The 20754-nt window shown below is 32.1% G+C and overlaps 2 protein-coding genes and 1 pseudogene across 4 annotated transcripts; all 3 read left to right on the top strand.

Annotated features, from left to right (window-relative positions):
• Window positions 1–645: 645 nt before the first annotated feature.
• LOC148572607 (uncharacterized) lies at window positions 646–4313 on the top strand (annotated as a pseudogene).
• Window positions 4314–8856: 4543 nt separating this feature from the next.
• On the top strand, window positions 8857–11885 carry LOC107631890 (binding partner of ACD11 1). 3 transcript variants are annotated; one of them, XM_016335471.3, is made up of 5 exons: window positions 8857–9028; window positions 10197–10321; window positions 10801–10876; window positions 10989–11099; window positions 11190–11885. In XM_016335471.3, exons 2-5 carry the CDS (start codon window positions 10209–10211, stop codon window positions 11616–11618), a joined length of 729 nt encoding a protein of 242 aa, XP_016190957.1. In that variant the 5' UTR covers window positions 8857–9028; window positions 10197–10208; the 3' UTR covers window positions 11619–11885. The 3 variants fall into 3 exon arrangements, with proteins under 3 accessions (XP_016190957.1, XP_020975372.1, XP_020975373.1); XM_021119713.2 differs by having other exon boundaries at window positions 8880–9028; window positions 10194–10321; XM_021119714.2 differs by having other exon boundaries at window positions 8888–9028; window positions 10205–10321.
• Window positions 11886–13367: 1482 nt separating this feature from the next.
• Window positions 13368–19334, top strand: SUT2 (sucrose transporter 2). Its single transcript, XM_088508880.1, has 14 exons — window positions 13368–14021; window positions 14935–15000; window positions 15250–15348; window positions 15434–15498; window positions 15620–15704; window positions 15801–15834; window positions 15973–16072; window positions 16494–16569; window positions 16790–17137; window positions 17276–17419; window positions 17601–17834; window positions 17983–18046; window positions 18134–18177; window positions 18825–19334. The coding sequence occupies exons 1-14, from the start codon at window positions 13749–13751 to the stop codon at window positions 18993–18995; spliced, it is 1803 nt and encodes a 600-aa protein (XP_088365006.1). The 5' UTR covers window positions 13368–13748; the 3' UTR covers window positions 18996–19334.
• Window positions 19335–20754: the final 1420 nt, after the last annotated feature.

The raw sequence follows: 20754 nt of genomic DNA, 5'->3' as shown, positions 1-20754 counted from the left end.
AAATTTCAGGGACAAAAAATATACTTTATCCTAAAAAAAATATCCCATTAAAAGTAATTTAAAAAAATATTAAAAAATATTTATAAAATTTTTTCATCCCATCATTAACAGATAGTTAAATACAGACATGTCAAAAAAATAAATAAAATGTACATATAAAATGTTAAGATACTTTTTTTTTGTCAAATCAAATTAATGAGAGAAAAAGACATAACGCTATTTGTCTACGTGAAAAATTGGTAACAAATTAAAAAAATTAAAAATGGATTAAAAATATAGATTGAGTAAGTAAATTGAAAAAAAAAATTATAACCACAATAAAGGAAGGCAAATGAGTAGAATGGAGGCAATTCAACTGAGAATGTTAAAGAAAGGAGAAGAAAAATATCAAAAGAAATACAAAAATGATAAAATTTTTTAAGAAACTACAACAAAAGCTCTAATAAAATAATTAGAGTGAAGCTACAGAGTACATTGTACTCATAACAAAACGGTACAAACTAAAACTAAGATAAAACTAAATAAAATATAATTTAAATGAATATCACAAAATATAATAAAATTTACCAAAAATTACTTATCACTACTATTGATGATAATTGAACACTTTCTCCATCATAAATTATTCTTTTGTTCTTTTCATACATGCTTCTAAAACCAACATTTATCATAGTCATTGTCTATTTTAGAAAGTTGCCTAAAGAGTTATTCAAAAGGTAAAAATGTTAGAGTTGAGTAAGAGAAGTAAAGAAAATTAAAGAAATAAAAAAAATAGATTATTTAAGTGGAGGATTGAGAAAGAAGTTACGTGTGAATTTTTTTTGTAACTGATAGTGAAATGCATAACTGTAAAGTTAGTTTTGGATTATGTTAACACTTAGCAGGGTTAAAATAGGAAAGAAAATTGGACACCAAACTTGAGGTTTTCGCATTATATATTGTTATAAATATTGTTATAAATTACACTTTTATTTCGATGGTTTTAATATAAGTAAATTATATCCACCCCTCTAAATATTAAAAGGTAAGGTACTCTTTATTACATGTTATATTATTATTGATTAAAATAAATTTACTTATAATGAACCTCCTTTCAGAAAATAAAAATAAACATTGAGATGACTTGTGCTACATTCTAACAAAGAAGAATTATAACTTTATTTGTTGAAAAAATTTCTAGTCAAAACAAAGAACACAATCTTAAGAGTATCATATTCAAGAAAAATGAAGGGTTATATACTACTCTACACAACAATTAATTTAAATTTAAAAATTGTATAGAAAATTTGTTAGATGATAAGGCTATGCAGCTCATATAACTAATTAGTTGTATCTTTGAATTAATAGAATTATTAAGTAAGTTTGTTAGAGTTTGAGGTTTATTAGAGGTTGTCAACTTATAGCATTAAGTTAGTTAGAGCAGTACTAAATTAGTGTGATTTAGTTTTTCTAGTATCTACAAATATAGAACTAGTCATTTACAAGTAAATGAGATTAACCATAATCACAATTTCATTTTTGAATTTTTCTCAAGTTCATTCTGCACTTTCACTCTTTTCTCATTTCTTGATTCAAATTTTGCAGCATTATAACAGGTTTTATCATAGTGTAGTGAGCGTGGATGTGCAAACGATGACACCTTGGTAGATCTCCTCCATTGCAAGATAGAGAGATCGTGGAATTGAGAATCTGCAATTGTGTTTAACTTTGACAAATTAGCAGAAAGTATAGTTGATCAAGAGCAAGGCCCATGTCAAAATATGGAAACTCAAGTTTTCTCAGCCTTGGATCTTCAAAATTTGGCTCAATTGATGAACCAGCTAGCGACGATGCAAGGGCATATCGCTCAATCTGTGAAACCAAGCACAAATTTGATGCAAGATCGTGCATCTCCGTACTACCTTCATCCGAGTGAAAATTCAGGTATTTTACTCACTCCAAATTCTCTAACTACACTGAATTACCACTCTTGGTCTCGATCGGTTTGGATATCACTGAAGATAAAGAACAAACTCAGTTTTATAGACGGATCTTTACCAAAATCCGAGAAATCTGATTGCACGTTTGAAGCTGGGATAGATGCAACACCTTTGTTCTGTCTTGGTTGCATGCTTCCTTAAGTAGTAAGATTTTACAAAGTGTGATGTGGTGTAATGTGGCATCAGAGTTGTGGAAAGATCTTAAGCACAAATTTTACGAAGGAGATTTGTTTAGAATCGTTAAATTGAAAGAAGAAATGTACTCAACAAGAAAAGGAGATTTGTCAATCACTTCAGTTTTTTACAAAGATGAAGGGACTATGGAAAGAATTAGAAGAGTTTTAACCGATTCCATCATGTAATTGTATAGGATCATGCACGTGTGGATTAGAGATTGTTAGAGGATACAATAAGCAGTCACAAGTGGTTAGGTTCTTAAGAGGCTTGAATGATGAGTTAAAAAATGTGAGATCACAAATCATCTTAATGAGACCGCTCCCTGATGTCAATACTTTTTTTCACTATTATTGCAACAAGAAAGGCAAATGTCAATTTCAGATCATGCAGAAAGCAAGATGTTAGTAAATGCTGCAATTGACAGCAACTTCAACACTAATAAAGACAACATGAGCGTTCAAGGAAGATGGAGAGGGCGTGAAGGTAGAGGCTGTGGCTTAGGAGGAAGAAGAATGATCAAGAAGTTCTCTCATTATGATAAAACTGGCCACTTGGTTGACACATGCTATCACAAGCATAGTTTTCCTCCACACTACCAGCAAGATTCAAGCTCAAGAACCATAAATCATGTCACTACTAATGATAAAATTGAAAAAACCAGTAACTCTACTTCAGAAAAGAATAATAACAGTTTAAGTTCTTTATTTTCCAAAGATCCAAAACAAGCTCTCATTGCTTTATTCCAGGATCGTGAAAAATATCTTATTCATAACTTAGAACTGGAAATTGAGGCACAAGCCTCATTCCAAGGTATATACCACATTCTTTCCTTAGCCAAACATAAATTGAAACCAAATGATCGGATTTTGGACAGTAGTGCTACTGTACATGTCTCTTTTTTCATTAAAATTCTTCAAATCCAATTGAGGCACAAGCCCCATTCCAAGGTATATATCAGATTTTTTTCTTAGCCAAGCATAATTTGAAACTTCATCACAATGATTGAAACTTAATTTCAAAAAAAAGTGAAATACATAAGATTAGATAATGATAAGGAGTTTATCATGCATGATTTTTATAACTCAAAAGGTATTTTACATCAAACCACCTGTGTGGAATCTCCACAACAAAATTGTATAGTAGAGAGGAAGCATCAGGATATCTTAAACATGACGAGAGCTTTTCTATTTGAAAGTAATGTTCCTTAAAACTTTTTGCATTTAGCTGCTGTTCATGCCATTCATGTCATTAATAGAATTCCTAGCTCCTTTCTGAATTTAAAAAGCCCTTATCAAGTCATGTTTAATAAACTCTCTTATACCAAACATTTTAAAATTTTTGGCTGTTTGGCATTTGCCTCGACTTTAGCTGCTCACAAAACCAAATTAGAAAAGAGAGCCAAACAAACTGCATTTTTAAGTTTTAAGTTTGGTACTAAAGTATGAATTTGCAAACTAATAAACTTTTTTTTTATTACAGAATGTCATTTTCTATGAAAAAAAATTTTCTTTTCATACTAAATATGCCCCTGACTCTTCATTCACTAACAATTCATCTATTAATAATGCTCAAATTTCAAATAATCGTGCTTTACTCTTTGATGACACATTCATATCAGCACATACACTCATTATGCCTATTACAAATAATACATAACCTCATGTTACAGGATTTGCTATTAGCACACCAAATCATGTTTCACATACACCTCACTCACAATCACATCTCATCACCTCATATACACCTCACGATGCACACACTAATCATACTCAAACTCTTGTTCCTCCTTCTTCTCATACATTCACTGTTTCACCAACTTTAGCTCTTAGGAGATCATGTAGGATTAGAAAACCACCAGCATATTTGTCTGATTTTCAATATTTTCAAATCAGTACAACAACTCAGAATGAATCCCAATCATCTTTCAAGGCAAGATATTCACTCTCTCAGTACATGTCCTACGATAATTTTTCACCTGAACACAAAATTCTTTTTTTAGCTATTGATTCTATCATTGAACCTCAAAGTTATGAACAAGCAATTCAACATGATTGTTGGAAAGAGGCAATTAAATCAGAACTTAATGCTCTTGAAGCAAATAAAACTTGGACTGTTACATCCTTACCTAAAAGAAAGAGAGCAGTGGGGTGCAAATAGATTTTTAAAACCAAACCCAAAGCAGATAGGACAGTGAAAAGACACAAAGCAGGCTCGTTGCAAAAGGTTATACTCAAATCCCTGGATTCGATTTCTTTGGCACATTGAGTCCTGTAGTAAAAATGTCTACTCTTCGAGTTTTGTTGGCACTTGTAGCGTCTAAGGGTTGGTTTCTCCACCAATTTGATGTCAACACTGCCTTTTTACATGATGATCCTCCCTGAGACAGTTTATATCAAGGTTCCTCCAGGTTTATCAGCTCCCCCGGCCCAAACAATGTTTGTAAGCTTGAAAGATCTCTTTATGGGCTCAAACAAGCTAGTCGTCAATGGAACTACAAATTATGCTCAGTTCTCAAAGCTTCATGGTACATTCAATCCAAAGCAGATACATCCCTCTTTACCAAAGGCACGAGAGATGATTTCACTTGCATTCTTGTGTATGTGGATGATATGATTTTATCTGGCAATAACATGAATGAAATCAACCGGATAAAAAAGGTGTTGGAGGATGCATTCAACATCAAGAACATAGGTAAACTTAAGTACTTTTTGATTTTTGAAATCGCACGGAACAAAGAGGGATTTGTCTTGAATCAGCAAAAATATATTACTAATCTCCTCCATGAATTCGAAATGACGTACAAATGCCAAGCCTACGACTACGCTAATGAACTACACAACTCCACTGTCCAAATCTTCATGCACATCATTAACTGACTTGACTCCTTACCACAGGCTTGTTGGGAGGCTGCTGTACCTCACAAATACAAGACCAGACATTTCATTTGCAGTCAACAAGTTGAGCCAGTACTTGGACTGGGTTACAACAGATCATTTCAAAGCAGTCTGCACATCTTAAGATATATAAAGCGTGCACCAGCCTGCGGAATAAAATTTTCTGCCACCTCATTAGATTTGTCGCTCACAGAATATTCAGATTCAGACTGGAAGACATGCCTAGACACAAGGAGATCTATCTCTGGATTTTGTTTCCTTTTGGGTTCATCTCTTGTGTCATGAAAAAGTAGAAAGCAAACTACAGTTGCTAGATCATCAGTGAATGTGGAGTATAGAGCTATGGCTTTGGCAACATGTGAAGGAAGGTGACTGAGCTACATACTTCGAGACTTTCATACCCCACTGAGCAAACCAATCACTCTTTACTGCGACAACCAGTCCGCAATGCATATAGCCGCCAACCCTGTATTTCATGAAAGAACGAAGCATATCGAGATAGATTATCATACGGTGAGAGATAGTATAGTACAAGATAGTTCACTAAAGTTACTACCAATCCCCAGTGGAGAGCAGATAGCAGATGTGCTCACAAAGAGCTTAGCTCCAGGATCATTTGCATCGTTTTATCGCAAACTTAGATTGGTTGATATATGCACTCCAAGTTTGAGAGAGACTGTTAGATGATAAGGCTATGCAGCTCATATAACTAATTAGTTGTATCTTCAAATTAGTAGAATTGTTACGTAAGTTTGTTAGGGTCTGAAGTTTGTTAAAAACTGCTAAATCATAACATTAAATTAATTAGAAAAGTACTAAATTAGTATATTTTAGTTTTTCTAATATCTATAAATATAGAATTAGTCGTTTAAAAGTAAATGAGATTAACCACAATCATAATTTTATATTTAAATCTCTTTTAAGTTCATTTTACACTTTTACTTTTTTCTTATTTTTCGATTCAAATTCTGCATCATTATAGCAGATTTTATCAAAATGCTTCGGAGCTTGTAATGCTAATAAATAGGGATTGTGGAGTTAGGTTGTTATGATATTTGTAAACACGATTATTCAAGTTCATCATTTATTCTATTTAAAAATTATTAATTGCAATGAATTGTATATTCACGGTTGAAACTCAGTAATACATCATAAGATCATCCAAGTTCATAGGATGAAGTCCCTCCATGCAGGCCTTGCCATAAGTTAGAACCAAAATTGATGTTTATTGTAAATAAAAAAAGAAATAAAATTTTTATTTCAATCAAATGGATAATAATAATTTATCATATAATCGGACTATTTTGATAATGAAGTTTCTCCAATAAATTTTTATACATTGTAAAAATAGTTATATTATAATTAATTAGTTAAATTAAATAAAAGATTAAAATTAATCATGATAAATTAATTTATTTTAACTAATAATAATGTAACATATAATAAGAGATAACTTATTTTTTAATATTAAGAGAGTGGGATAGATTTTATCTTTAATATATAAAAATTAGATAGGTAAGGCCGTTCGATCTTTGATCTTAGTTCTGAAGTTATTCTCAGGACCTTTTTTATTGTATAACTGAAGTTTTAAAGTTGAACACAGTGCTTTTAATATTTCAAGTTTAATTGACGCCAAATCTACATATATTTTCGTGACTACAGAAGTACACATCAAATATCAAAACTTATACACAAAAAAAATCCAAAAATTACCAACAAGGGCCTATTTATAAAAAAAAAAGTAAAAAAAGAAAAATAAAAATAGTATTATATTTTAAAATAACTAAAAATAATTTATTGATATGGTATTTTTTTTTTGGACGAGAAAAGTGTGTTGATTCAATCCATTGGCAGTAAAATATTCAGCATGACTAGATTATATTTTTTAGTTTTTTACATGATTTGGTACTTTTTCCATTCACACCAAATTTAAATTAATAAGAGCCATCTTAACTAACTCATGAGCTATTCTATTTTTATTTATCTCAACATGACTAAAAGAGAAAAATCTAAATTCTCCTAATGTTGCTAATGATTTATTGATATGTTATGTGAAATTATGGATAATACACATAAAAGTTAGTCGTCATGAATTTGAACATCCTTATCGTCCATATAACTAAAAGTCTATTTACTCGATCGTATTTGATATTATATTAAGACTACTTATTTAACAATTTTAACTTAATTAAGATTTATAAGTTGTAACTAACTTGATATTTCAATTAAAATTTAGTCTAGATCTTGCAGTAGGCGCTTACTATGGTTAGTGACACCAGAATCATTGTGAAGAAGTAGGGGGTACTTAAAAGGAGACTCTAATACAAAAGTCAGCAAATATTTTAAAAGAGTGGAATTTTTTTTGGAGAAGTAAGGGGTACTTAAAGAAGACTCTAATACAAAAGTCAGCAAATATTTTAAGAGTAGAATTTTCTTTTACTTGAACTCGGATGCCATCTGTACTAAGCCTCCACTGCAAAAGAATGGAATTGATTTAGATGAAAATTATCTTAAGCCAGATTGGACTTCCTATTTATTTGGGCCTTCTTTAGTTCTGACTTTATTTGAAGGCACAGATAATGATGAAATTGATTTCTAAAAGTCTTGGGCCATTGACTTATAGATCCATGTTAGTAGTAGTAGACTAGTAGTACTGAAAATCTTGCTTAAACATATAAAGAGAAAAGTCCAATAAAAAAAAAAAAACATATAAAGAGAAAAGTACAATAACTCTTTGTGCTAGTTTGGATTAGCCCTTTTTTTTAGTTAAAAAAGTAAATTTTTTAATAAAATATTTTTATTCGATTTAAAATCTATTTGAATACATATTTTAAAAAAATATTTTTATTGAAAATTTTAGTTAACAATACTTTATTTAAAAAAAATAAAAATATATTTTTAATACTTAAAAATTAATTTTAAAAAAATTATTTAAATATAAAATAATTTTTGTTTATTAAAAAAGATAAAAAAAATTAAGTATTTTTTTAAAAGTCAATTCAAACTGACCAAAGACTTTTTGATGCGCAGAGATATTTAAATCTTCGAAAATTTGAAAATACATTTAAAATTTTTGACATTTTTAAAACTTGGATATATCGATCCCTCATGTTCACTTGAGTTTGTGAAAATCAACTAAAAAATTAAATGTGACTTCCGTTGTATTGACCTGATTGATATAGATGCATATATAAAAAAAAATTTAAAATAGAACAAATTAGAGTCAAAAATCGATGTCCAAATTAAAAAAAAAATTAAAGACTTAAATATATTTTTAAATTTTTAAAAATTTAAATATCTACAAACTAAAAAATTAAAGATTAATTTATCCTTTTCTCAAATATAAATGATCTTCTTTGATTAAAATTTAAAATGTAACAACATGAGCAATCTCTATTATTGATGATGACAACAATGATGATGGTGATAATAAATATAATGTAATGTGCGTGCTTGTTTTAAATAGCTATTTTTTTAAAAAAAAATAATTGAAAATATCTTTAAGGAGTAAAATTATTGTACATTTAATATAAAATTAATTTATATTTTGATATAAATATTAAAATCTCCTATTTTATCTTTGAACTTTTTTTACATTATAAAAAAAAAACATTTTTTCATCAAATGATAAAAGTTATATTTTATAGAAAATGATCTTTATTTTAACTAAAATGAAATGTCTAAAATTATTAAAAGAAAACAAATAATATATCAAAATTAATCATGATCATCCAAAAAAAAAAAAGGATATAATTATACGTATATGTAAAATAATTAAACTCTATTGATTAAGAAAATATGAGAATGTTAAAATTGTGGTTGCTACCACATAATAATGGGGATTGGAAATGAGAGAATGACAAGAGCGAACAGTTAATTGGTTGTTACTTGTAGAAACCACACCACCGTCATCACAGTGTCTGGCTTGGCTTCCTCTGCTCAATTCGCTGATCTAAATTCTCAACCCTCCCTGAACTTGTACGCTACTCTCTTATCTTACCTCAATTTTTATTCTCTCTCTCTCTGTCGTTTATTATTAAAAATACTATTTTTTGGATTTTTTTTTTTTATATTTCTGTGATTGGAAGTATGAACTTGGGCAATGAAGGTGCCCAGTTGGGTCAAGAAAGGGAATAATGATGTATAATTCAATCGGTAGAATAGTTCTTAAGAAAGAGGAATGTGGTTGGGAAATTCAAACCTGGAAATCTAATGCTGGAAAATCAATGAGGAATTCTTAGATCACAAGATATTGGGGGTAGTAAAGCTATAGTCAAAGCATAAAATAGTATTGGGGGAAAATTTGAGAAGAATGGTGGTTGAAATTAGGATAGTGGCTGGGTGGCCACAAGAAGTGGTGGTGGTGATGTTGGGTACTGATTAGTGGCTGAGGAATTGACGTGATCAATTTGGTGAGGTTGAGGTGATGGTGGGGTGGATTGACAAAAGTATTTGAGGTTGGGGAGGTGGTGGCCGATCATTGAGGCAAGAAACTACCATTTCATAGCTAGTTGTATGTGTCCTGTATTGCTGTGTAGATGTAGGACAGTGACTTTCAGGATTGTGGCTGAAGAAATCGGTTTTTGGTAATTTCGATGCTATTGAAATGTCAGATTTGTTTGTCGTTAGGATTTTCACATCGCCTAGAGATAAGCCCTGGAAAGCCATTGTAAGAGTTTGGGCATCCTCCATTTCATGAGCTAACTTTTGGGAGTGAACTAAGTACATTATCCTAATATTTTTTTGGTGACTACATTCAATCCTAATATGGTATCAAAACTTATTCTCTATTTGTTCATTAGGATGAGTGTTTTAAGATCACTATAAACAGTATTAGTTTTTTGCTTCTTGTAAGTTGTAACACACTAGTACACTACAATATGATCATATTATATCAATATAGTTCATATTATCTTATGGCCTAGTATATTTAGATTCCTTCAATTAGCAAGATTAAACCATTTCCACCATCCATTTCTCTTATACTTCTGTATTTCTTCAATCTTTACTCTCTTTAATAAGAACAACTTGACTTACAATTCTTGTTTGTTTACCGTAGCTTTTAGGCCTATGTTTTATGATCCTTACCTTTTTGACTTGATTTTACCATTTCTGTTCCTCCGTTGTGTTCATACTAAACAAGTAGCAAAACAGAAACATGTCTAGTGGATATACCGTAGAAGTTACCAGTCTATCGCCAAAAGCCACTGAGAAGGATGTGTACGACTTTTTCGCATTCTCTGGTGCAATTGAGTATGTCGAAATTGTCAGGTAATACTTGATCTTTATCACTTTATCAGGTTTGTAGCATGCTGTATCTTGTATGGACTATGGGTTGATTCTTGATGTTCCCTTCTTTCTATTGTCCATAGTTTTTAAAGTGAAACTTAATTTCTTTCTTTTTGTTGCTTTGCTTCGGGTATATTTCAACTTGATTGCTTTGCTTTTTCTCAATACATGAATCAAATTCAGACATGATTCTTGACACAGTACAATGGTGTTGTTTGATTGATGCACCCGATCCCACCTAGAGTAACAATACTTTGTTGTTATTGTTGTAAAATGCTACAGATCAGACTCCAAAAAATGTTCATTTTGGATACGATTTTCAAATTTCCACTGGTACTGTGTTTTAATTAGTCATGACAGAGATGATTACTATTTCCCCTGTTGCTAATTCTTGCAGATGAGTTGGACCTAGTGTGTTAAAAATATGCTATAAAACTTGCTTATAATATTGTTGAATACAGGTCTGGTGATTATGCTTGCACTGCATATGTGACATTCAAAGATGCTTATTCCCTAGAAACTGCTTGCTTGCTAAGTGTGAGTATTCATCAAACTCATGTTCAGGACCGATGTAATTCTTAAGCTGGTCACTGATAAGTTATATGATTGATGTGTTGTGTATACCTTTCTACATAATTTGATGTGTTAGGGAGCCACGATTTTAGACCAAAGTGTATGCATTACTCGCTGGGGGCAGTATGAAGATGAGTTCGATCATTGGAACCGGCCATCCTATAACCATGACGACGATTCATCAACTGTATGTAGATGTATTTCTTTCATTTGTTTTCAACCACCAATGGTTGTAGTTTTCTATTGAATGTTCATGGTCTAGCATGTCCTCTTTCAGACGCTACAAAGCCACCAATTTGTTTCCTCTGCCGGAGAAGTAGTTACAGTGACTCAAGAAGTCGTCAAGACCATGATAGCAAAAGGGTATGTCCTCAGCAAAGACGCATTAGCCAAGGCTAAGGAATTCGACGAGTCCCACGGGGTTTCAGCCACGGCAACAGCAAAGGTAGCCGAGCTGAGCCAGAGAATTGGCCTCACTGACAAGTTATCAGCTAGCTATGAGGCCGTTAGATCCGCCGATCAAAGGTATCATGTATCAGAAACAGCCAAGTCAGCTGCATTTGCCACGGGACGATCTGTGGCTGCAGCTGCGAACACTGTAGTTAATAGTAGCTATTTCTCTAAAGGTGCCTTCTGGGTTTCCGGTGCTTTAACCCGGGCAGCGCAGGTTGCTTCCGATTTAGGTAACCGTGGAGCTAAAAATTGAGCCATTGCCGTAAGTTGATAGCCATAACCATAAGTCCATAACCATAATTCAACTCTCTTTTCTTGTTTATCTTTTTTCCCTGTTCTGAATATAGCTTGTTATTATAGTATTGTTATTAGTATAGCTATGCATGCTTCATATTTTGTATATACATATGAACAGCTGAACTTACTGCTTTATGTGTATTAGTATTATGATCTATTACAAGACTACAATTTCATGTGTAATTTAACTGTCTTGATGTGATTAGTAAGGTAAATTTAGCTGCATAATCATTTTTTTCTCCTTAACAAACTATGCACCAAGGGGTGATGCAATAGAATTGAGCCGAGTCAAACAGCGTATGCACCCACATCAGTGCTCCTTACGTGGCCTTGTTTTATTTATTCATATATTTTTTTGTTGTTTCTAATAGTCAAGCTTCCCCTTTGATTGTTATTTACTTTAAATATTATAAAAGCAGAAATTGGGACACCTTGAATGCAAGTTAGAGTGACACTTAAATTCAACTATTCAACCCTACGATCTGGAATGTTCAGATCTGTAGATCCAATGGTCCTAATTAAATCAAACATCAGATTCATATTCCAAATTTCAATGACCTCATACCCTTTGGGTAGAAAAGTTCCAGTGTAAGGGAGACCACAGATGTTGAATTTGGTTCCACGGCACTAAAATTATGTAACCCAAGTCGGTAATATAGAATAAAAAACAAAAAATGGTTGTTGATAAAAAATTGTTTAGTTTTTAAAACCGAGTGGCGAGTATTCATTGAGTAAGGATTTTTGCTATGACATTGATTAAAGACTTTAAAATAAGGAATTTAAAGAATTAATAAAAAGAGGAAAAAAAAATTAAAACCTTTTCCTGCCAAACCCAATACTTTCCCATTTCCCACTTTTAGTTTTGATTCCATTGTACCAAAAGAAAGTTAGACTGAATTGATTACCCAGCATTAGCACTCTCTTACCAAATAAGAGCAAATTATTTGACTAATTTCATAAAATTACACATGTGATTAAGATACTGTTTCATTAACTCCCCCCCCCCCCCCCCTCTTCTTTGGGTATACCCACTATTATCATTCAATTAACCTGCTTTTGTTCAACAAAAACTATTAGTGGATATAAAAAATTAGCTTTAATATATATATATATATATATATATATATATATTAAAATAATCAAATATATTTTTAAGTATATATATATAATCAAATATATTTTTAAGTTAGCTAAAATTGCTGCTAATTCTTTTTTTACTGCAACTTGATGAGCACTTCCTTAAGCTATAAGTTATTCAATCACGCACCGACAGTTCTTGATTCTGAATCTCATGCCTCGGAATTTATTTCTCTCTTTTACAAAAAGTGCATATTTATTGAACTTTTATTTTTATTATGGATGATGCTACATATACAAATATTTTTATAATTAAATTTAATCAAATTAGTATAAATTTAGCAGAAAAAACACACGCATATGTCAACATTTTTCTTTTTTCGTGTATTTTGCCGCATATAAATTTTTGCCAAAAACATAATAATTTATTAATATAACAAAATTTTTAAAGTATAATATAAAAAGTTTTGTATATAATACAAATTTATTGATATAATATAAAATTTTTGTATATAATATATAAATATTTACATATAACCCACAAATCTAGCACAAATTTGGCGCTTAGCTTTGCTGTTTTATTATATTCTCTCTTATATAAAAGTGAAAATTCTAAGTAGAAAATTCTACGGGTCATTGTTTCCCTTAGGAAGCAGTGAATACCAAAGCATTAGCAATTGTGCCACGTGGCAGTGAATCAGACGCCGATGTAGAATTCTTCACACTGATGCAACGTAGCAGATCTCGCTTGCACCGAGAGTATGGTAGCCTCCAACCTTGCACCTATTCTTCAACGCCTTTCCTCCTTCGCCCGCCTAATTCCCAAATTTGACTCTCTCATTCTATCTTTCAGATAAAAAAATCCAATTTCAACGATAAACCCTGGAATAGAATTCTATCCTTTTTCTCGTTTTTCTTTCGCAATTGGATCGAAGTGAATGTACACGAGCATTGTGACAAACAGATCGTGCGCATTGCGATTGGTAGCTACTGAATCGCGTTGCCGGTCATGGCGGGGAAGTCTGACGCGGTGTCGATCCGCGTTCCGTACAGGAATTTGAGGGAGGATTCCGCCGCGCATGAGGTGGAGCTGGTCGGCGTCGAGGACGTCAACCATCGCCGCCGGATCGCGCAAAACTCTCACTCTCATGATGGATCTCCGATCCCTCCTACTCCGCCCAAGAACGCCAGCTTGGTCAATCTGGTACTCAGTTGCACCGTCGCCGCCGGCGTTCAATTCGGTTGGGCCTTGCAGCTCTCTCTCCTCACTCCTTACATACAGGTTGAATTGACCTTTTTTTTTTAAATATGTTCTGATATTGTGCTTGATTTCTATCCAAAAGAAAAAAGAGGGGGGGGGGTGGAATGTGCTTGATCGGATCCTTGTGAGTTAGATTCTGAGTTCTTTTTTTCCCTTCAATTGTTTAGAGAATGGGGGCATGTTGCTAAACCTCGGGAGGTTTTGCTTTTTGGAGTGAATGCTGACTTTGAAAAGAGTACGGGAATTGAAATTATGGGTTTTGTTTGCTGTTGCTAGAATCTAGTTGCTACGGTAGGTGATTGAGGGTTACTGGTTTTTGTTGAGAGCGGATAATGGCTGCGAGATTGTGATTTTAAACAGTAGATGAAGCTAGTTGATTTGTACGGGTCAATAAATAGATTTCTATATAGGCTTAATAGTCAGTACGGGAAAGCTTCGTTGCACTATCTTTTATTATTGTACCTGCATTCTGTAATTTGCATAGTAGGCTAAAGTATAATGCTGTTAGCTCTACCGTGTACCTATGTTATGTGCTAGTCTGATTTAAGTTCTGGGGATTTATTAAATACGCACCCGTTATTGTGATACTCTTTTCCTTTTGGGGGGGCCTTGTCTGCGGAAACTTTGTTCGACAGTTTAGCATTCACCAATCGCCACTGAAGTGGTATTTCAAAGTTGTCACACGCAGATTCTTTTGAGCTGTAAGCGGATCAATTGCAATTGGCCTCAGAGGAGTATTTCTATTATTTAGTTATTTTAGTTGCATAAGAGGTGTATCTGCTTGCATGGTTTTCTGCTTGACTTGTTTTGGATGATTATCTTTTTTTTTAATATATGCTTTTGGTATTAACTAATTTGCTGTCAATGTTTAATGTGTGTCTTTATAGCATTATATTCAGCTTTCCAATTAACTGTATACTCATTTTTGGTGCAGACGTTGGGTATAGGACATGCATTTTCTTCATTTATCTGGCTCTGTGGCCCCATTACTGGCCTTGTGGTAGGTGATATAGTCTTGCTTTATTTTTAATTTTTATATTAATTGTCTTTAAAATTCTTCTCATGCCTGTTTTTTTCTTTTGCTCCATTAAATTATATTCAAGCGTCTATGCCTTTTCACTGAATGTTTATTAACTTTATAACATATATCCATCTATGGAATATGGGTGTTGGTCTGGACAAATCTATGATTTGTTACTGGATTGATTTAATCATGCAAATAACAAATTTGTGTCACCTTTTATCACAGGTTCAACCCTGTGTTGGTATATGGAGTGATAAATGTACTTCGAAGTATGGTAGAAGGCGTCCATTCATTCTGGCAGGATCCCTTATGATTTCCTTGGCTGTAAGCATCAGTGGTCCTTATTGTTTACATCTGGGTTACTTTGACACTTAATTTCACATTAGCTAAATTATGTCTTGTAATGTAGGTGATATTAATTGGGTTTTCTGCAGACATTGGATATTTATTTGGGGATACAAGTGAGCATTGCAGGTTTCCCTTGCCATCTGTTCATTCTTGTTTACTCTTTAGTTTTACCACACTTCTGCTTTTAAAATTTCACGTCTATGAACCTACTTAAATACTAATGAATTTTATATTTTTGAAATTCTAGCACATTTAAAGGCACCCGAACAAGAGCTGCTCTTGTATTTATTCTTGGGTTCTGGATGCTGGATCTTGCCAACAACACTGTGCAGGTAAGGTCAAAGAATTAGAATGTGCTTCTTTCCGTTATCTTTATATTGATGAAAGAAAGTAAGTTTTCTTTTATGCTTTCAAATTTTAATTTGTAGGGGCCAGCTCGGGCACTTTTGGCTGATCTTTCAGGTAGAACTTGCTTATTTTACATGCTTTCTTTGTTCACGTTCTCAACAATCACAATGTGGATTCTTGATTTTCATCTTGTATTAAATACTTTCTTGATATCGACAAAACATCATGATACAATAATTTTCCTATTATTAGGTCCTGATCAACGCAATGTAGCAAATGCTATATTTTGTTCATGGATGGCAGTTGGCAATATCCTGGGATATTCTGCTGGTGCTAGTGGAAAGTGGAACAGGTGAGGCCTTGCTAATATTTCGCACAGTGCTAACATAAAACTCATTGCTCATGTTCCTTTGAGAATGGCATTTTGTCAATGATGAAATGTAGAGATAAGCCCCCTTATTCATGCAAAGGTCACTAGTCATGGCATGTAATTCTAGCAATTAAAGCCATCTAGCAGATTTCCTTATGAAATCAATTTGTTTGAAACAAGTAACAATAATTTGTTTTACATTTATATGCTGAAGAGTTATTATAGCAGAAGGGATCCTTAGGATGGCGTAGAACAACTCATGTGAAGGGTCTCTCAGAAGAATGAGGATTCTATCTTTTACAGAAGCATGCTTTGTTTACCATATTTGTATTTTGTATAGGTTTTACTTGAAGTTAATGCTTATTTTCTGCTCATTGATATTATTTGTTTCTTACCTGAGCAGATGGTTCCCTTTCCTGACAAATAGAGCTTGCTGTGAAGCCTGTGGCAATCTTAAGGCCGCATTTCTTGTTGCTGTGGTGGGTTACTATCTGATATCATTTTATATATTGTCAGATCATATAAGAATATATGACTTTCAGAGTAGTGGATATAAAGGACTAACGTGTTTGTTGTTAGGACATCATATAATAGGATGACTACACAAAACTTTTTGTACTATCATCATATCAAAATTAAATCCTTAAATCTATGTATAGTTACTTTTCACTAGTGGAATCTAATCGTCAATGTCAGCAGGTTTTCTTGACATTATGCACACTTGTCACCCTATATTTTGCTGATGAGGTTCCGCTTACTACAACTCAGCATCGTCGCTTATCAGATTCTGATCCTTTACTGGATGAACAACAAAATGGCTTTGAACTCTCAAAATCAAAGCCTTTATCAAATGACATCAATGGAAAGATAAATGAGGATCACATTGAGAAAGATGTAGAGCTAAAACATGAGAATTTGCAAGCTGGGGAAGATCATAATGAAAACTTTATGGATGGACCTGGAGCAGTATTAGTAAACTTATTGACAAGTTTAAGGCATTTGCCACCTGCAATGCACTCAGTGCTTGTTGTAATGGCTCTTACTTGGGTAGGTACTGCAGTACATACATTATATACATTTCTGCATTTCTAAAATGGTTGTGAATGTTGGTTGGCTTGTGCATATGCATCCCACTTGAGATCCTTCTTATGTTTCCTTCAACCCTTTGACCTTTGTTACTTGCAGTTGTCATGGTTTCCCTTCTTTCTGTTTGATACGGATTGGATGGGGAGGGAAGTTTATCATGGAGATCCAAAAGGGAGCTCTGCCGAAGTAGGTCTTTATGATCAAGGTGTTAGAGAAGGTGCATTTGGTTTGCTGTTGAATTCAGTAAGAACTCACAATTTGAGCATCATTTTTTTAAAGAGGGGAGAAAGAAAAGGGGAGGGGGTTTTCTGAAGAGAATTGTCACGAAGTTTTTACCAATAATGATCAGTGACTTATTATTTTAAATTAACTTTGTTTCTTCCTGTGTAATCATAAATCTTACATTGCATTTATGGCTTGATAGATTGTCCTGGGAATTAGCTCGTTTTTCATTGAACCAATGTGTAACTGGATGGGTGCAAGAATAGTATGGGCTGTTAGCAATTTTATCGTCTTTGTTTGCATGGCTGGCACTGCTGTAATTAGTCTGATTTCCATCCAAGATCACCCTGGAGGTATTCAACATGTAATTGGAGCAAGTGAAGGAATCAAGGTTGCTTCCTTGGTTGTGTTTGTTCTTCTTGGTTTTCCTCTTGCGGTAAGTCCTAGGAATGCTGTGGCACCAAACTCTTCACTTTGCCAGTTTCCTCCTTTACCCAACCAATCTTCTCTACCAATTCTAGCTTAGTTCCATTAACATACCTGAAAGTTCATGACAGGATAGATTTCCCATGTTTTGATTGCAGATTACCTATAGTGTTCCCTTTGCTGTCACAGCGGAGTTGACTGCTGATTCAGGTGGTGGCCAAGGTTAGTATTCAATGCTGAAGATGTGTGCTTAATATTTGATCAGCTAAGATAAGTTTATGATTTCATGACATCCAATTGGTTGTGCAGGATTGGCTATAGGAGTTCTAAATCTTGCAATCGTTGTTCCACAGGTAATTTATTATTCTCAAGTATTGTTGTTATGAGTCCATTCATGGGTTAGACTCTTTTGAAGTGACATAATCATGTCTTTGAAAAAAATGTTAATGTTATTATTATTGCAAGTTTGATTTCAAGTTCCATTTGTATGTCTGTTCACACTGAAATATTAATTATGTGAAGTTTGGTGTTTTGATCTTTAATATGCAATTAACACCTTTATCCATACTCTAAAAACTAAAAAGAGCCGCCTTCATCCTCTAATCTTTTTGTTATCGTCATCATTATTTTTTGGATAAAATTCCAGTCCTGTAATTAATGATAGGATAATTAAAATTTAATATCACTGAAGGAGCCATCTATCTAAAAATAACATTGTGAAGATCAAGAGAATGTAAATTTTGTTAAAGGAACCTGGGTAGGATTTTCCCTGTTATCTTGTTACCGATTTCAGTTATTACCTACCAGTTTCATGTTCTTTTTTTCTTTTGTGGTGTATGGATGGTATCGCACTGTGGCCAATCGATGGTTGCCTTTATCTTGGACTTTAGTAGTAGTAGGCTATATTGGTTGTCCCTCACTCACTAATGGGATCATTTGTATTTTACTAGTTAGAATTATTTGTCAAAATTCTTCTTTAACGTATTGTTGATTTCTTTAGATGGTCATATCCCTTGGTTCTGGTCCATGGGATGCTCTCTTTGGTGGCGGCAATGTTCCTGCCTTTGTTTTGGCATCCATATGTGCTCTAGCAGGCGGCATTATTGCGACTCTCAAACTGCCAAATCTATCTAACAGTTCTTTCAAGTCTTCAGGATTTCACTTCGGCTAACGATGAGGTGAATCAAATCTGGTGATATTTTTACTTGTACATGGCCCTCAGAAATTGGAAGAACACATAAGTTTGAAGAGCTGCTGCGGTGCCCATGTATGTGACTCTGTATGTTTCTTTCCAATACACAGAAGTAGAATCCCATATTCAAATTCATTCTTTTTACCCCTCATTCTGGGGTGTCTGTATTCTATGTAATGTTAACTGATAGCACAATAGAAGAAAAAGCCACAGGTGCATATAATAATACTTTTTTTTTGTAATGATTGTTGTTCAGCCAATTAGTGATTATAGTTTCATAAAAAATCAATTGAGATTTGTCTCAGTTGCTCAATAAAACTGCTGTGTCGCTCAATTGATATTTTTTCTCGCAATTTCTTCTTTCATGTAAATATAATTAAAAGCTAATCTTATAGGGGATTATCTTTGTATAGCTTTTTAATTTACATAAGTTTAACCAATTTATATTTAATTCGACGAAAAAAAATACTTGTATTACTTGTTTCAAGGATTCATTAATATTATTATTGCAAGTGTGTTAAATAAGTTGTTAAATTTGTGCTTATTTATTCAATGATACATTTACTTGCTATAAGGTTCTACTGGTATTATTATGTATGTTAAATATGTGGTTAAATTTGTGATTACTAACATTTTTGTTCGTAATAACATTATGAGAATATAAATTTTTTTATTTCGGTTTTATCTTGACATTATAAATTATGACACAATTTATAGAATCAAACTATTTTTACAAAAAGGTCATAGGTAACAAAAGTCTTTGTTAGCTAAAAGGGTCAGGGTCTCCGTAAATTAAAAAAATCAAATAATAAGATTTTTAGTTATTATTTTTATGTGAAAGAATTTAATTTTTTACTAATAATTAATTTTAATATTTATTATCTAAAATTTACAATAATTTAATGTGTTTATTTTTATATTTGACTATGTGTTAAGTCTGTTATACAAAATAAAAATAATTAATTTTTATACTTGTTATTTAAAAATATTTTTTTCTTTATATATATATATATAATTAGGTATTAGTATAAAAAAATTATATTGATAGTTATAAAATTAACTCAAAATCAATTTTTTACTAATAATTAGTATTCTCTCTCCAAGTTATATGTAATAAATATTTGAAAAAAAATATAGATTAGAAAGATCAGCGGTAAAAATTTAAAACTAAATAAAAAAATTAAAAAATATGCATATAATATAATAAATATATTTTTTATGTGAATAATATTATTAAATATTTTTAAGTTATATTTAATTATAAATTTAATATATTTTTATAATTTTATAAATTTATTTGAATTATATTATTTTATTAATTTTATTTTTTGTAGAACAGAAAAGTAGAGAGAATAGAGAATGGGAGAAAAAAGAGAGATAAAGAAAAAGGAGAGAAGAAGTTTGTTAATTTTAGAGGAAAATATTTTATTTTAATTGTAACTAAAATTATCTTTGATTTGTCAAATTAATAATATAAAATATAAATTATAAGTTATATGTAGAGTAGAAATGATAGAGAAAAATAGAGAAAGGTAGAAAGATAGATAAGAGGATGAAAAAAAGAAAGTTTATTAATTTTCAACCGAAATATTTTATCTTAATTTTAATTAGAGAATGTCATATGACACACTTTGGTTATTAAATTTTAATTATAATTAGAGAATGTCATATTAGACATTTTGATTGTCAAATTTATAATTAGTCATTAATAATAATATAAGAGAGATAGAGTGGAGTG

This window comes from Arachis ipaensis, chromosome B3, assembly GCF_059453495.1.
Source record: "Arachis ipaensis isolate K30076 ecotype BB chromosome B3, ASM5945349v1, whole genome shotgun sequence".
NCBI lineage: Eukaryota > Viridiplantae > Streptophyta > Magnoliopsida > Fabales > Fabaceae > Arachis > Arachis ipaensis.
Note: the sequence above shows the minus strand (reverse complement) of the source record. Positions and strands in the feature narration are given on the sequence as shown.

Coding starts and splice junctions, on each gene's coding strand:
- LOC107631890 (XM_016335471.3), top strand. CDS start 10,209: ATGTCTAGTGGATATACCGTAGAAGTTACCAGTCTATCGCCAAAAGCC. Junction 10,322..10,800: donor GAGTATGTCGAAATTGTCAG/GTAATACTTGAT, acceptor TGTTGAATACAG/GTCTGGTGATTATGCTTGCA. Junction 11,100..11,189: donor ATGACGACGATTCATCAACT/GTATGTAGATGT, acceptor GTCCTCTTTCAG/ACGCTACAAAGCCACCAATT.
- SUT2 (XM_088508880.1), top strand. CDS start 13,749: ATGGCGGGGAAGTCTGACGCGGTGTCGATCCGCGTTCCGTACAGGAAT. Junction 15,705..15,800: donor TTGCCAACAACACTGTGCAG/GTAAGGTCAAAG, acceptor TTTAATTTGTAG/GGGCCAGCTCGGGCACTTTT. Junction 18,047..18,133: donor TGATTCAGGTGGTGGCCAAG/GTTAGTATTCAA, acceptor TTGGTTGTGCAG/GATTGGCTATAGGAGTTCTA.